The following is an 18,042-nucleotide window of genomic DNA, read 5'->3' on the forward strand; positions in this document are numbered from 1 at the left end:
AGGAAAGGACAGTAATGTGAAAACTGCACTGCATCAAGTGAGTGGATGGTGAGTACTGAAAAATAATAATGCCTACACTATTCAAACTTCCGTAACACAAATGTATTAGAAAAAAAAAAAAAAAGTTACCAGGTATGGGAGCGTGGGTAGTTCTTAATTTCACCCCACATTTCAATGGTAAACAGCTGAGGTCCATTGCTGCCATACAGTTCCTTGAAACCATTCATGGGCACACGTGAAGTTCCAGTCACAAACTGAAGGAGTCGTGCTCGCATCTCATTGGTGAAGGACAAAACTACCTGTTATGAGGGAAAATAAATGTCTTAGTATCTTGCTTCTCAATTTAGTTAGTAATGGATGAAAGGCTAACCCCTTGAATCAGATGCATTTTATTGGTTTAACCTTACCAATTCTAATTATTTTTTTCAACTTAGGAAATGGTGAATGGGATCAAGAAGGTTGCGTTTATCCCTTCCAGTTAGAAAAGTATCACCTAAGCTGAATAAAACTATCTGAACATAAAAGGTAGCAATAATAAAACGAAAAATATCTACATTATATTAGCTAAGTGAATACATGGTAGCATGGTGCTAACAGGACTGGGGACAAATGTGATCAAAATCCTACTTTCAGCCTCACATCATTCCACTGTCCAACAAATATATTCCTGGGGAGGGGGAGAGGAGAGAAAACCTTCAAACCATTTAGCTACTCCCTGCATGTCAAACAAGGTGACAGAAAAGGTGGTTGCAAACACTGGAAATGTCGTACTTCTTTATATTGGTAGGGTTGTAGGGATGTGATGATCTCACAGCCCAGCAACTGTACTGCATATAGCATTGTTCTTCATATGACAGACACAAGTTAGGGGTTTGTGCTTGGCACTTTACTTTCTCATTCATGTCCCAATAATAATAAAATTTCAACTCATCCACACAAGGTTCAGATTACAATGCATTATACTGCAGTTTCCTCTCTCATCTTTCTCTTTTTTATTTGCTTAATGATCACACACATTAAACTCTTTCTTTGGGGAGAGAGGATAAGCTCATATCTTTACTTAGAAGGCAATTTTTCTGGCAAAGCTTACCCATTGTATTATATTCCCAAAACCTTATACTGGTATCAAGACTGAGAGATTCAGCAGGATTAAAGGCCAACACAGATAGAAAATCATTAACTCCAAATATATGATGACTTAATAGTTATTTACATTTATAAAATTTTGATGTGTATATTGCAAAAGTTAAAGTAAGTGGATTTATCACTGCCACACAAAGCACCTCATACAGATGAACAAAGATTATGCAGCAAAGACGTGAAAAAAATCTGTCACACAGTAACTTTTTTCATTTACTCTCCAGAACTACCATACAACTATCTGCCTGGGGTGGTACTATACTTATTTCAAAGGTCAAATTAAGTGGATTCAGTAATGCAGAACAACAGATCAGGCTACAATAGAGCACAAAATCAGCTATACCAATCATTTCTCTCACTTACCCTCCAGAACCACTGTATAACAATATGATTGGGGTGGTACTCTCCCTTGTACACAGTGTTGGCTCGCCAGTCCTTCACATCAATGGATACGATTCCACACATAAGCAGCTCTAGCTCATTCTGGAACAATGGGAAATTATTTCTGCAAAGTCGGTGAGGTAAAAGAAATATGCAAGCCTCATTACACCTTCATTTTTTTTCTTTTCTTCATTTATTTATTTATTTTTTTTTTTTTGCTAGTGAGCTGATTATATTAAGCTATGGAAAATTACTGCCTCACAAGAAAATGTTTATTGGGAAGATGTGATAGAACAGTTTCAGTAGTTAATTTTCTTTTCCAAAGAGTCTGGTTGAAACTGCTGTCTCTCTCCTGTAAAGAAAATTTCCATATGCAGATACCTGTATTATTCTTCTTTGAACAATTTATGGAATTCTTATATCAACACACACTATACGATATATATCACCAAATAGTTTGAGTGTCCAGCTCCTCACCTCATCGAAGATCTTAATGTGAGAGATGGGCACAACATCATTGAAGCCCTCCCTGAAGGCCTCCATCTGGTTGTGGATGCGCTGCACAAATCTCCAGTTGATCACAAGCCTTTGAGTATGGCATGTAATTACTATACAGAATATTCACAAAATGATAAAATGATACACTGATTAGTAAATATACATACAGTATTTGCAATGATGCCATTAAATAATACATTAATTAGCCTCATCACTTTTATATTCCTATGATATTTTCCAGGCTTTATTTAGTCATAAGAAGGGCAACTAATAATGGCACATATTGAACACTCACTCAATGTACTCATTCTTGTTCTCATTGGTAACAGGGATATTGTTACCATTCTCCTTGAGGTTGTGAGATGAAGTACGGCCAAATGATTCCTCATCCACGCTGAAGGTTAAGTCAAGGTCCGCTGGATCATTTTCCTGTGGATGTTAGGGCAGACAGTTTACAATTTCATTTTTAATGGACTGAGATGGAGCAGTTCAATCCTCCACTGAGAAAAAAAAAAAAAAAAAAAAAAAAAAAAAAAAAAAACTGCTTCCTAAAGATGTCTCCACATGAAGAGATTAGAAACACTCTTAGCTAACCTTTTCACCTAAAGGACTAACTGTTTTTTTATTATGATTAACACCAGACTTTCATTCTAATAAGGAAAGTTGTTCTTGTGCGATGCAGATCAATGCCAGGCATTGAGGATTCTGAAACACTTAAAAATCTACTGTCGGTTGTTTGATCCCTGGAACCAAACAAACTTTACAAAATATTGAGTAAGAGCTTCATAATCGCTTGATTAATAACTGGTACGATATGACTGACTGCAACTGTTCAATGTGCACTCAAAAACACCTCCACAAATCCCATAACGGAATGGCTTTTAGACAAATAAATACTGAACTACAGCCCTCATTATCATAATTTAAAATCCTGACCTCTTTTTCCACATCATTCATAAATAAAATCTTCCACAATCCTTCTCTATACACCTTTTCATACACCTATTCCACATCCATACCCACCTTACATTTCTCTCACACTTGTTCTCCACTATCTGTCATACTGACCTGGATCCAAAGAAGGGAATTATAGTACTCTGAATCAACACTCTCCATGTCCTTCAGCTCAATGGGTTTGGACAGCATCATCTTGTAAAATGGCCGGATAAAGAAGGCTAAAGTAAGGAGAAAACGAGAGTAACAAATTAGCTTAGTGTTAAACGATTCCCTTCAATATTCATCCATTTTCATAAATACTAAAATGGGAGTAAGGGCCACATATGATACTGAATTAATAACAAATAAAAATACACTTGCAGCTAATCTGATAACTGCAATACAATCAACATCCTATCTGATAACTACAGTACAATCAAGTGTGAAATAAATAAAATTAAGGTCACTGTCCAAGTTCAAGAGCTGCATTACACTGACTCTTCCTCTGATGATTAAATAATTTTTCTTAAAAACTACAGCATCTATCACAGTCTCAACTGAGAATATAATAAATTAATATTTAACATAATGATACTGTAAATAGAAGAGGGTGACTCATGAAGAGGCTGACTATTTAGAAACAATGTCACAAAACTTGAGGATACAATACAATGAATTCCCAGGTACTCAGTCATCCAGCTAACGGAAACATAACAAGTTTGACAGCCAGAAAGATAGTAAAAATAGATGGGAACACGAAAAGGCAGAATGCATGTGGTATATATACTGATATAGCTAGGTAATAAAGTGTTCATAGAATCATCACCATCATTATCAGGGCTAACCAGAGAAAAAAAAATTACAAAAAGAATAGGCAGTAACAAAATATGAGACGATGGCAAACAAAACATGGATGGTAAATGGCACATAAATAAAGCTGGTAAGGCTGCAACTCAAGTAATAAACAAGTTCATGTTATATGTAAGTATGCCATCCACTCACTCGATGTAGTGCTGCTCTCAGGTGTCTGCCCTTTCCTCTCCTCCCTCTTTTCCTTCCTTCCTCTTCTGCCTTTCTTTACTTCATACTTTCCTCGTCCTCCTGCCTACGGGTGACTTTACACTCTCTCTTTGTCTCTCTTTCCTTCATTCTTTCCTGTTCCTTCTGCCTATGGGTGACTCTACACTGAGTGACAAGCCAAATGGTTTCCTGTTCACCAGGAAACCATTTACTACGCTGGGTGGTAACCATATAACCAAATTATGGCGCCTGGTGGTTTAGTGGGTAATTGCAGCACTCCAATCGGATTGAGCCGGTGAAGGTGTATATCCAAGGGGTGGTTGGGGTTACTGCTCACATATTGCCACTTAGGGATGAGTGAGGCTGGTCACTCTCATCTTAAATGTCAGGACCAACTTGCCTAGCCCTGGGCTCTTACGCTTCTTGTGGGGCAATGTAGGATTGGATGATGGATGGATGGATTACAGTATTCATACAATAGCTATAGGCAATACTCAACATTTAGGACCACATTCCTTAGGGTATTCAATATAACCACGTAAGGTACATACAGGTATATATACCATGACAGGACTCACCATCAAGGAGTTTGCCATGGAACACTGCCATGCCTGCAACACGCCCAATGAACTTGAAGTAGCGGAGATGTTCCTCATTGCACATGCCAGAGTACGGGTTGATTTGTAGCGTGTAGTTGTCTCTGTTGGGTAAACGATGATGAGCGGTGAGACCTACCATATACAATTATTAATCAAATCAACATCTACTAAAAAATTCTGTACATCTGTCTGTGAAGAATGAGGGAGTATGGTAAAACAGCAACAAGAAGAGTACTTTTATCTTTCAACCATACATTGAAATCATTATCTACTCAAAATTCTGTGCATTTGTGTATGGAGAATGAGGGAGTACAGTAAAATATCAAAATGAGGAATTATTTAACATCCCTCTACCATACAATGAAATCAATATCTAACAAAAACTCTTTGTATTTGTCTAGGGAGAATGAGAGATTACAATTAAATATTACAGGTACTTTCTTAACCCTTTCCAATATATGGCATACTTTATATTTCTTTGCTACAGTATCTTCAGGCAATTCTATTCAGGTTTAGGATAAACTTTTAACATTGGTAATGGTAAGGTCAGATACAGCCTTCACCAACCCCTTCATTACAAACTGCTATTCCTAAGTTGAATAATATTGTCTGATAATAGCAAGAACAAACTAACATTCCTAACTGTGAAGTAGATCCAGCAGACTCTCACTATAATGGATTAATTGGGGGGAAGCCTGATCCAATAGAGCCGACAGTCCATTATATACAATGTTCCCCACCCCACCCCCAGGGATGGGATTTCAAGCACGTTTGAAAATAAATGCGTACAACAGCATATTTTAGAACTAAAAATGAAAACTATACCCATTTTACACTAATCTGGCCCACAATTTTGTCCTTTTGCAACATTTCACATCCTTGTCTGAGAACTTCTTCATAAATACTGGTCAGTATCACCATAGTCTGTTATTACAACTAAGCAATCATGATGGGGAGAGGGCAAGTTAAGGTCTGGTTGGAGTAAAATGGGTAGGAAACACATATATTGTAACCCACTATACCCAATTTAACGGACACTGTTTGTTATAGCCAACGAAAGTTCAGTGCTTTCGCTGTGTCTGTTAAATGTGATATATGCTAAACTGGTGCTGGAGTCTGTTATAGCAGGGGATCACTTGTATCCAGCATTGCAGGTCCCCATACTTACGTTGCTGAGTATTCAAAGAGACCGTAGTATGGGTTGAACATCTCTTTGGACAAGAGGAAGAAGAATTCTCTTGCCACACCACCATAATCTAAGCCAACCTGAAGGGGTGGGAGAGAGAATAGAAATGTCAGAGTTAACAAAGAATCATCTATATATCTAGCTGTTATCATCATCACTCCAAACCTACATTCTAAAAAGGGTGTGGTAATGCTGGGGAAAAAAAAAAGGGGGGGAGGGGGGGGAAGATAATATTAAATTGGGAAACTACTGTACAAAAAGCATTACCAATGAAATGAACCACAATATTCACACACCATTAATGTGATGCTACTTTATTTCCTGCATACAAACTGGAATTTTTTAAAAACAATTTTGGCAAAAGTAGCTGTGGCAAGATGGAGCTACAAATTTAAACCAAAAGCAATGCACTGGAATATGAGTGCTGCTATTTTAATTCAGTAGCCTAGGCAACGTGCAGTGAAAGGGGAGTGACACTGACTAGGATAGTGTTCGTGAATGAAGCAGTGAGAGAGGGAGAAATGGTGACTGAGGATGCAGTGAACGGACAGTGGAAAGGAACAGTAAATGAATAAGTAATAAGAGGTGACATGCAGTCTGATGGCAGAGGACAGGGTGACAACTGACAAAAGTGATTTGTTCAAAGCCATCCCCTCTGGGATTAAGGTACTGACAGACAGATAGATATCCCTCTCTCTACACTACTTTCCAGTTTCCTTAAGCATGAGTGTCACAGGCAACAAAACTGAATTAGCAAGACAGTGGGCAAGTAATGACCATCAATAAAGTGTGAGCTTTGCCTTTGATAGTTTTTATATTTTCTAACACCTTTACTTTTATACAGGGACTGTCTTTATCCACTCCACTGATACAACTTCGCTCATCATGGCTGTGGAGAACATCTATCCTAACCCCATAATTCTGATGAAGTACTGTAGATTTCCACATCATTCTACTTAAATAATTTTGCTTAGTTTAGAAGGGACTTTTTCAAACTGGAGCAGGTAAATATAGCCTTCATTAACATGTAGTACAAGAGAACTTTCCAAAACTAAATCAAATCAACTGGCAGTAATATGATTAAAATGAATAAACTGTCATCATATTGAAGGGGTTAAGTGCACTCTGCAAATTTTTCACTAACATGAATTATACTCTACATTAAAACTGAGTCAATCAAGTAATGTGGAAGATATAGACTGGATAAGGACCATGGTCCTCAAAATAATATGTTTGCATGTATAATGGTACACTGCGTTCTGGCAACTTTCAAAAAATTCTCGCTTTTACCTCTTCTGACCACCGTACCCCACATCAATTACCCCCTATTTATACCCACCATCAGTTAAACCATATAAAGATGTAACTTTTGTAATTAAGAACAAGAATGGTATTAATATAGCATTAAGAAAAACAAAAGTTAGGCCAGGTACCTGTGTGTTGTTGATGCATAGCCCTGCGGCACTCTCCCCCCACCCCCCACTCTCAATGTTGTTGTTCTTCTTCAACATCTAAGTCAAATTCTTCGATGGTGCTTTCATTCACGCCACACATTTTCGTCATTTCTACCTGCCTCTTCCCTGTTCTAACTCCTTTACCATCTCATACTTCTGGGCACATGTGACGATACGCCACTTTCTGGGTGGCTGGGGCTGATCACGCGGCATGATAGAGTCAATGTCCTCACTTGACACTCAAACACAAAAAAATGCAGGTAGAACTCAGTGAGATGCAAGAAAGGACTGACTATATGAGTGTGAGCAAAGGACAGGTGCCCGGATGTAAGCCGGCCAATCATGGCGAGTCTGGCAGGTGACGTCACCATGCTCGACTTTCAAATTGCGTCACCAGCCCAGCTGACACTTCCCACGTAAGCTCAAGATTTTCTCTGTGTTGATTATAACCTGTTGCACTATGCTGACTGTGTAAGTACAAAAACGCGTTACTCAACCACGCGTTACTCATGGACTGACTATTAATTTACCATCGATACCCTTAAACATCAATCTATCCTGCAAATTTTAACAGTGCATCTACTATACCTAAACTGCATGTAATCATAATACAGAGTATTCTGAAATCCTTACCTCTCCCTCAAACTCAATCCAGAGCTTGGTCCTGAGGAGGTCAGTACGGGTCACCTGACTGATGATGGCAAAGGAGTCCTCCAAGATGTTGTTCCTCTTCACCTTGATGTCAAACTTATTCGGCACATTCGTCTGAAGGAAGGAAGTTGTAATGGTTAGTGTCTCTTGGCCAGGATGTATGCTGTTATACATGTGAATGACTGACTCTACAGCTGCTGCAGGAAGTGCAACAGATATGTATTTACACATGTTCCTGAATCATTCCTGAGTTTGAAAGTGGTAATCAAAGTTTGCCAATTATGATCATAAAACATGTCCAAATCTACAATGATCTCCATCATGTAACTACATATGCACTGACTATATCACTGCTCTTGTGTCTGATGGAAAAAAAAAAAAGAGATACAGAAAAATTTCACATATCTCACACTTCACAAAGAAAAGATGAAGGGGGCAGGTCCAGCAGTCAGGTAATCAGCCTCTGTGAACTGGTTTTATCTGTTGACTGTAATGCTCAGCCCCTGTGCTGCATGCAACCTCACAGTTCATACTCTACAAAATGTAGGGAGAATGCATATGAATCTCCCTTTCTTCTCTAATTTACATTCAAAGGAGGTATGCTTTAACCATCTTGCCATATCAGGCGAACACAGAAATTGTTATACAGTAATCCCTCGATTATCCAACGTAATTGAGCCAAAGGCATGTCCTGGTAATGGCTCCATCCGGATAATGAACTTCTCCCCTGGCCACCTTTTGTACATATCCTAACTCTGAAAGCCAGTGTAAAAGGCCACTACAGTACACCGTACAACACTTGTTCCTGTTGTTTAACATTATCTGGTCAGAGAGACCTATAAACCAAAGCCATGCAGATGTTGGTTGAACTACCCAGCCAGACAGGGCAGTGCCACTGGGTTATTCCCGCCCGGCCAGGCAAAAATGTTCGCATGGCCATAATTTCCAGCAGACGCATGCATTTTGTCTTGAGAAAATGGAAAATGTACAAATAATGGTTTGGAACAGCCAGATCACAGCATCCGGGTATTGGATTGTCCAGGTAAAGGATGTCTGGATAACAGAGGGATTACTTATTATTACCATGCAACAAAGCTGCCTCATCACTACCAGAAGGTGTTACAGGCCCAAAAACGTTATGACTTACTGGTTTCGGCAGTCTGTTCTTGAAGTATTCATACTTCTGCTTATAGTCCCGGGAGTAAGGTATGGCCTTGCCAGCAATGGCTGGGTTGAGCAATCTAGGGTCCTCCCAGGTGGTTGTGCGCTTCTCTGTGACAAAGGAAAAAATTCATTAACGTATAGGGTATAGAAGTAATGACTGTTATTTTGAAAAACTAGTTACCTTACTTTCTCTCTGTTCTAAACACTGAAGCCACAGTAAATCTTTAATACAACATAGTACTGTAATTAGGAGAGACCATGTTGGTCTAAAGGATATAAACAGGTTCCTGAAGACAAATGAAAAATACACCAAAACATCTTACTATGGTCGATGAAGAAGATGCGGCCATCACTATGCACACGCTGCTCCCACCCCTCCGGCAGTGGTCCTAACTCATCCTCATGCTTCCACTGGCTTGTGTGATGCTGGTTGTGATTAAAAGAGCAACGTTTACATGGTTAATGATACAAAATGGAAGACAGTGAGGCTCATATCTGTGTTGCATTATGAGGCTCTCTAACGCTTCTTCCTTATTAATTTCTTTAAATGATGCATATAATCTAGTATGTTATGCACAGTGCTGGAACAAAACGCCTTTATGTGGTAGCACAGATATATATAACTGTTATACAAACATCCCTCAGTTCCCTCCCTATCCCCCAAGCCAAAAGGAGGATCATGGACCACAGGAGTCAGATAGCTTCTGCCGACATTCTACTGGGATCACATTTTAGCAGAACCTAGGGCTGCAACTACTACTATTACTACTGTGTTATATATGCAATCCATGCTGATACATAAAAGACATCAATGACTTACAATAGCGTACTAAGTTGCAGTATGTAAAATAAATAATTAAGGAAAAGATGCTTGGGAGCCCCCTTAACTGACCAGAATACAGGTACAAGATGATTTATGGTACACTAAATATACATACATAACAGGTGGCAACATAACCAGAAGATAATGTCAAATTTTAAGACTTTTGCTATGATGTACTCTCCATTGCCAATACTGCACAATAATCCTCTACCTGTTTACGTCTGTGGGTGCACCTGCTTAGATGATCATATATATGTATATTTTTTTTTTAATAACAGAACAGAGGAAGGAAAAACAAATGAATAAAAAAAATAAATCCATACACCAGATGACTGGTGTCCTCTGTTCATAAAATATCTGTAACAGTTAGACTTGAACAGCTGTGGGTTGATGTCTGGAGGGAAACAACTCAGGGGAAGTGAGTTCCAGAGTGATGCAGTTCAGAGAATGAATAAATTCTGATAGGCAGAAGTTCTGCAATATGGCTGAGTGACATTCCAGTCATGAGTGCTACCAGATGCCCGTGTAGCACGAGGGATGGCATGGAGAGGTGGCACCATGGATGCAACTTCGTCTGAGAATTTGTCATAAAAATATCTGTAAAATAATGCAAGGAGGCAACATTCCTTCTTACTTGTAAGGGAGGTAGTTTATTTGTAATGGCAGGGTTGTTAATAATTCTAACAGCTTTGCTCTGAATTTTGTCCAGTTGTTTTAATGCAACCTCTCCACATCCATTCCACAAGGGTGAGCAATATTCAAGCTGAGAGCACACATGACTCATAAATTATAGCTAACTGCTCGTCACTGAAGAAGTTATGGACTCGACAATAATCCAAGTTTCTTTGAGGTGGTTTTAGCAAGTGATCTAACATGAGAGGTCCAGCTGAGGGCACTGTTGAGTAAGACACCGAGAATTTCCATACTTTTGGAGATGGGAATATTAGTAGCACTGAAGGTAATGTACGAATCTGGCAATATCTGTCTATTTGTAAATTGCATATATTTAGTTTTACTAGCATTAAATGAGACAAGGTTGTTTTGTCCCCATTCACTGATCGCAGATAGGTCTTGATTGATGGAAATGGCTGTACCGAGTTGAGAGGTAGAGATATCAGACTTTGTAAATGGGTGTCTTAATGTGAATGAACTATGTAGTGCTGAGTTATCTGCATATGAGTGGATGGGATTGTGGGTGACAGATAAGAGATCATTAATATGAACCAGGCATAGGGTTGGTGCCAGAACTGATCCCTGTGGCATGCCGGCATTAACTGAGTGGAAATTGGAATATACATCATTTACTTTTATTCTTATTTTCCTGTCGCTAAGATATGAGGAAATCAAAGGAACAAAAGATGTTAGTCCACAGCAAGGGAGTTTGGACAGCAGGGAACGATACCATACTCTGTCGCAAGCTTTAGAAATATCAAGGGCTACTGCATGAGTTTCTCCATGTAGGTCAAGTGACTGATGGATGGTATGAGTTAGGAGACTGAGTATGTCAATGGTGGATCTTTCGTGGCAAAAACCATATTGTCTATCATTAATTAAGTTGTTGGATTCAAGATGTTTAACAATGTGCATATTAATTAAAGTTTCAAATACTTTACCAAGAGATGTGACAGCTATTGGTCTATAATCAGAGGGGTCAGAGGAACTTCCTTCCTTCAGCACTGGGTGGATATTGGCTTCTTTCCATGTATTTGGGAATGAAGAAGTACGTATGCATAGTCTGAATAATTTCTCGTACCTATAAATAACTCTGTATGCACTGATAATGGCTTGTGGGCAATGACCTTTCCGGTTATGAGTAGTATTTAACAATGTTGGAAAATGTTTATTGTATACCTCCTTTAATTATTATTGTTATTATACAAGTGCTCGTGGGCCCTTCGGGCCCCTCGCACTTGCTCCTGTGGAGGGCTCAAGCTTTCTCATTCGCTTTCTCGTGCTTTGCACTCATCTCCTTGTGCTTCTCACTCGTTTCCTCGCATTTCGCACACGCATTGCAATCATTTCAGGTAATCCGAGTCACGTTTATGTGGTGTTCTAGTCTAACGCTGTCACTTTGATTATTTGCAGCTAACCAACTGATCGTGTTATTTGCAGCTTCGGGAATGGAACCCAAGTTGTCTGAATGCAAGTCCGAAATACATACACAGACACACAGCTACTGCCATAGTATATTTTAGTTGTAGCTATGGGCAAAAGATTCTACAGAGATCCTATGCTGGGCGCCAGGAGCGGCATTTTTTGGTCAAAATGTGATTGCTCATTAAATATAGTAAAAGTTTTTCAACTGCGATGGGACCAAGTTTTTTCACATCAGCGAATTTTTTGTGATTTTTGTGCCAATTTTGGTGCGATCTGAACATGTAGTTTCGGCTGCCCAAAATACACACACACACACGGCTAGTGCTATAGCATATTAGATTATTTATTTTTTTCTTTTTGCCCTTGGTAATGCAGAAAACTTGCCTGGTAAAGTTCCATTGTTACCTATAAAGCTGATCTGCCAATTTCTCTCAACTGACAGTACCAGTTGTATGGAAAAAACTGTAATTTTGAGGACATATTCCTAACAAACAGAGCAATGAGGACTTATTATACTGTATAACCAAAGCAAATAAAAACAGCAATAAATGCTACCTGGTTGGGTGGGGAGCTTGGCATGCCTGAGCGAGGATCAATCCACGTGGTCTGCTTGTTTATGTGGTCTGGAAGAAAAATAAAGTCTTGTTAATTTTACTTGTGCATTATCTTCAGAGATAATAATCACAATAAGAAATTACCACTACTATTACTGCTACAACTACTAGTACAAATACTGTGATGCTAATAATACTAATACTAATCCATCCATCCATCATCCAATTATATGTTTCCCCATGAGAAGCACAGAAGCCCAGGGCTAGGCAATTTGGTCCTGACATTTACAATGAGAGTGACCAGCCTCACTCATCCCTGAGTGGCATTACATGAGCAAATAACCCCAACCATCCCTTGGATATAAACCTTCACCGGCACAATCCGATTGGAGCGCTGTAATTACCCACTAAACCACCAGGCGCCATAATTTGGTTATATGGTTACCACCCTGCATAGTACATGGTTTCCTGGTGAACAGGAAACCATTAGGCTTGTCACTCAGTGTAGAGTCACCCATAGGCAGAAGAAAGAATGAAGGAAAAAAGACAAAAGAGGGAGTGTAAAGTCACCAGTAGGCAGAAGGATGAGGAAAGAATGAAGTAAAGAAAGACTGAAGAGGAAGGAAGGAATGGAGAGAGGAGAGGAAAGGGCAGACACCTGCGAGCAGCACTACATCGAGTGAGTGGATGGTGAGCACCCCCACCTACCACAACTAATACTTCTACTACTAATAATAATAATACTGTGATAAAAATAAAAATAATAATAATAATAATAATAATTGAGGTAGGTAGGGGCACTCACTATCCACTCACTCGATGTAGAGCTGCTCTCGGGAGTCTGCCCTTTCCTCTCCTCCATCCTTCTCTCCTTGTCTTTCTGCCTATGGGTGGCTTTACACTCCCACTTCTATCTTTCCTTCATTCTTTCCTCTTCCTTCTGCCTGTGGGTGACTCTACATTGAGTGACAAGCCAAATGGTTTCCTGGACACCAGGAAACCATTTACTATGCTGGGTGGTAACCATATAACCAAATTTTGGTGCCTGGTGGTTTAGTAGGTAATTACGGCACTCCAATCAGACTGAGCTGGTGAAGGTTTATATCCAAGGAGTGGTTAGGGTTTATTGCTCACGTAATGCCACTCAGGGATGAGTGAGGCTCGTCACTCTCGTTTTAAATGTCAGGACCAACTTGCCTAGCCCCGGGCTCCTACGTTCCTCATGGGGTGATGGAGGATTGGATGATGAATGAATGAATGATTCATTCATTCATCATCCAATCCTACATTGCCCCTTGAGAAGCATACGAGCCCAGGGCTAAGCAAGTTGGTCTTGACATTTAAGATGAGAGTGACCAGCCTCACTCATCCCTGAGTGGCATTACATGAGCAATAAACCCCAACCACCCCTTGGATATAAACCTTCACCGGCTCAATCCGATTGGAGTGCTGTAATTACCCACTAAATCACCAGACACCAAAATTTGGTTATATGGTTACCACCGAGAGTGGTAAACAGTTTCCTGGCATACAGGAAACCATTTGGCTTGTCACTCAGTGTAGAGTCACCCACAGGCAGAAGGAAAAGGAAACAACGAAGGAAAGAAAGGCAGGAAAGGGAGCGTAAAGTCACCCGTAGGCAGAAGGACAAGGAAAGAAAGAAGGGAAGAAAGACAGAAGAGGATGGAAGGAAAGAAGGATGGAAGAGAAGAATGGGCAGATACCCGAGAGCAGCACTACATCACGTGAGTGGATGGTGAGCAGCCCCACCTACCACAATAATAGTAATAATAATAATATTGTGATAAAAATTATAATAATAATAATAATAATAATAATAATAATAATAATAGTGAGGCTGGTCACTCTCATCTTAAATGTCAGGACCAACTTGCCTAGCCCGGGCTCCTATGCTCCTTACAGGGCAACATAGGATTAGATGATGGGTAGATGGATGGATAATAATGACAATAATTACAATTGTTCTCGTCCTGGAAAATGCGAGTGCATTAAAGTACAGTATTTGGGTAGTGTGCTGAGTAAGGATGGAAGTTTTGAGGAAGAAGTGCTTGAAAGGGTACAACAAGGAAGAAAGGTTGCTGCTTCTTTGAATGCAGTGATAAGGAAGAAGGAAGTGAGCATGGAAGTAAAAAAGTCACTGCATGACAGTACTGTGATACCAACTCTAACACATGGAAGTGAAGCTTGGATGTTGTTGGAAGGACACAAGTCAAGAGTGAGAGCAGTGGAAATGAGTTACTTGAAAGGAGCATGTGGAGTCATATGGAGAGACAGACTGACAATGAGAAAGTGAAGGAGCACTGTGGTGTGGATGTACATGTGACAGGAAGAGTTAGGAGAAACACTGAGGTTGTTTGGCCATGTGGAGAGGATGGAGAGCAAAAGACTGACAAGGAGAGTTTGTGAGTGAGGTGGAGGGAGGGAGAGGAAGGGGAAGGCAAAGGATGAGATGGAGGGATGGAGTGGAGAGGTATATGACAGAGGGGGGGGTGAGCTAGGAGCAGGTCAGTGAAATGGCAGGGGACAGGGCGACATGGAGGTGATTTGTTTGTGGCCACCTCTTACACGATTAAGGCATCTGGCAATACATAGATTGATAGTTTTCGTTTTTGAAGGCTCCAACATGCTTGCATGCATCGGCCTTGGTCACCTAATGGTGGCTCCCCATGCTGCTCGATCTCTGGCGGCTTCCCTATTCAGTCCCCTAACCCTGAGGTAACACTCAACAACCTCGTCCCAGGTCTTTTTCAGTCTACCTCTCACTACCCAACCCCCAACATTAATACTTCTCACTTTCTGCATCCAATTATCATCCCCCATCCTCTCCACATGCCCAAACCATTTCAATCTACCTCTCCTCATCCCAACACCAATACACTCCAGTCCCATCCTACCTCTCAACTCTTCCATTGTAATCCTAGACCCCCCAGGCCTTGCTCTCAAGGATGCACTGCACATCCACCTAATCACTGCCACTTCTGTACATCTGAGCCTGTGAATATCCTCTTCTTTTACTGCCCAAGTCTCACTACCATATAACAATAATACTACTAATAATACTGTGGCACTAATAACAATACTAAAGAAAAATAATAATAATAATAATGAGAAACTAACACTAAAAGTTTATACAGAAATACCAGAATCACTATTTTTGGTTTTGTGTCTGCTCTCCAGATAACATGGGTCAGACAAGTACACCTGACAGAACTCTCCCACCCTGCTATATTCTGCAGACAATACCAAAACATGCAACAGTTTACAGCCATCTGGCATGCAGCACTACACTGCTTTAATAATAACAGTCTCTAAAGAATATCACAGGATAAGTCAAGGATAAATAACAGTGTACTTGATATGACTCAACTCACCAATGAAGAAGACACGGCCATTTGGAGCTACTTGACTAGTCCAACCACGAGGCAAATTCTCATCGTTACCGCTCGTACTCTGATTCTGTGGCTAAAGAAAGAATTAAATTAATTTTGTTTTACAATTTCACATGCAATATACCTTAATAATGGATATTTACATGGAACAGAGGCACCTGAAAATCAAATATGAGATACTGTTCAGTATATACTGTACATGTGTAAGTTTATGTGTGATGGTTTCAGTATTTAACAGATTATGTGTGAAGATGTGTACGGTACTCTAGCAGCAAGCTTGCACACACCTAACATGGGTGGGCAGCTCTACTATACAGGTTTGTGATGTGTTTCACAGGCCCTAAAAGGTAACTGATTCACAGGACCAAGGAACACCAGTGTCTATCACTGGAGAAGTGACCTACCTCATCCACTGGTTCATGCATGGGTTTAGGTATGGTAGGCCTTTGGAGTGCAGGACGAGAAGCACATGGAACTGCGTGACAGTGGCTACATTTGTGAGTGAGAATCTGTACATGTCATCGAGGGAACTCGATAGAGTGCAAATATGTGAAAGAGCACCTTATATTTATAACTGATTATAACAGTGATTCTGAGTTATTATAGCAACGGATATGTTTTTACCTGCGTGCATCAACAGTTTTTATCATTCCATCCAAAATGTGAGATTAAACTCCTGAATATGACATCACTTATATATAAAGTGGGTATTTTCCACATAATCCAGTTCAGCTTCAGCCAGTCTTTTCAAATTGTAAACTGGATATACCCTCTATTAACCCATTCAAATTGCAAGGCCTTTCTTGAGCTGAATGAAATAATCTAGAGGCAGTTGTTGAAGCTGTGGACCCAGGATGATCTGAAGGTGAACCTGGCCAACTGTCAGCTGAGGTTGTCCTTCTCACGCAGGGGGATTGGATGGGAGTTGAGATGTTTTGTAACCTGGCATCACTGTCCAGTGATGCTGGTGCTACCTCAAAAATATCTCTCTCTCCAGCAAAATTACAGTAAAGAACATACTGCAGAGAAGGGGTTAAGATATACAGTACCTGCTTTCAGTCTAAAGGTCATGTTGGCTCTACTGCCTGTATGTAAGGAACTTTGCTGGGACATTTAGCACTCTGTGACTGGATGCCTTTCCTGTTGTTAATTAAAGGCCCTTTGGTGGGGCCAAATGTTTGACCACACAGCTAACAGCATTGCCTCTACTCCACTAGACAACAGCAACTAAATGTTATTATAAACTGTATACTCAAAGAAAGCTGAAAACCACAAAAAGATGAATGCTGACTGAACTGATATTGCCATCACCTGGATATCTACTATTCTAAACTTAAACAAACATACTACATTACATGAGGGGCAGAAATTCAATTCCACCTGAATGAAGGTTGACAGTCTCAGTCTGGGGCGTTGATGAGAGAGGACTGCCACCTCTCCACGACAAGTGTTGCAGCCATTCATCTGAGAGAGAGACTTGCTGAGCCATTTGTCAGCCATCCGCTTCACCATGGGGGAATGGATGGGGCTTGAGGTGACAGAACTGACTGGTGAAGGTTCCGGACTGAGCCACCACTCCTCCACATCCTCATCTGGATGGTGACGATTCTGAGAAGCAGGTGAAGGTTGTGGTTGCCGTCGGTTGTGGCGACTGTGACGGCTGCGGAAGCGCAATGGGAATGGCACTGAGAGGTGCCGTCGCGATTGTTGCTGGCTTGGTTGCCCGTTGTGGTTGTGTTCTTGATGTGAATTTTCGGTCTGTTCAGTATGAACTGATATCTGCACCTCCTCCGTGTTGTCTCGTGGTAGCGATAGCACAATCCACTCCTCCTCCACCCTTAGACCACTGCCACTGCCTCTATGATTTACCTCACTATTTTCATTAACAGGTCCTTGATTCTGCTGCTGCTGTTCCTCTTCCTCCTCCCCTTCCTCTTCATCATCATCGTCATCCTCACTACCAGTCACTCCTACTGTTCTATGTTGCTGGTGATCTCTCTGCATATTCCCATGTTGCTGCAAATCATTCCTCTGATGGTTGTTTCCTCTCTGTTGCCCTCCATCATCCCGTCTGTTCCTTCTCCCCCTTTGCCTGCGTCGTGCTTCCCTCCGCCTGGCTCGTGCTTCCT

The 18,042-nt window shown here is 40.5% G+C and overlaps 1 protein-coding gene across 1 annotated transcript in view; it reads right to left on the reverse strand.

The window, feature by feature from the left end:
• Positions 1-18,042, reverse strand: part of Nedd4 (E3 ubiquitin-protein ligase Nedd4) — a 58,619-nt gene that overhangs the window by 3,118 nt on the left and 37,459 nt on the right. The window contains exons 10-21 of the mRNA XM_080286985.1: positions 15,896-15,986; positions 12,505-12,572; positions 9,353-9,455; positions 9,013-9,137; positions 7,848-7,979; positions 5,743-5,840; positions 4,554-4,675; positions 3,088-3,194; positions 2,315-2,448; positions 1,999-2,107; positions 1,504-1,623; positions 130-299 (exon numbers count right to left, since the gene is read on the reverse strand). Of these exons, the coding sequence (XP_080143111.1) occupies positions 130-299; positions 1,504-1,623; positions 1,999-2,107; positions 2,315-2,448; positions 3,088-3,194; positions 4,554-4,675; positions 5,743-5,840; positions 7,848-7,979; positions 9,013-9,137; positions 9,353-9,455; positions 12,505-12,572; positions 15,896-15,986 (1,379 nt within the window). The remainder of the gene's footprint in view (positions 1-129; positions 300-1,503; positions 1,624-1,998; positions 2,108-2,314; positions 2,449-3,087; positions 3,195-4,553; positions 4,676-5,742; positions 5,841-7,847; positions 7,980-9,012; positions 9,138-9,352; positions 9,456-12,504; positions 12,573-15,895; positions 15,987-18,042) is intronic.

Source organism: Coenobita brevimanus, chromosome 14 (genome assembly GCF_032717465.1).
Source record: "Coenobita brevimanus isolate Jiangsu-jjx chromosome 14, ASM3271746v2, whole genome shotgun sequence".
Lineage (NCBI taxonomy): Eukaryota > Metazoa > Arthropoda > Malacostraca > Decapoda > Coenobitidae > Coenobita > Coenobita brevimanus.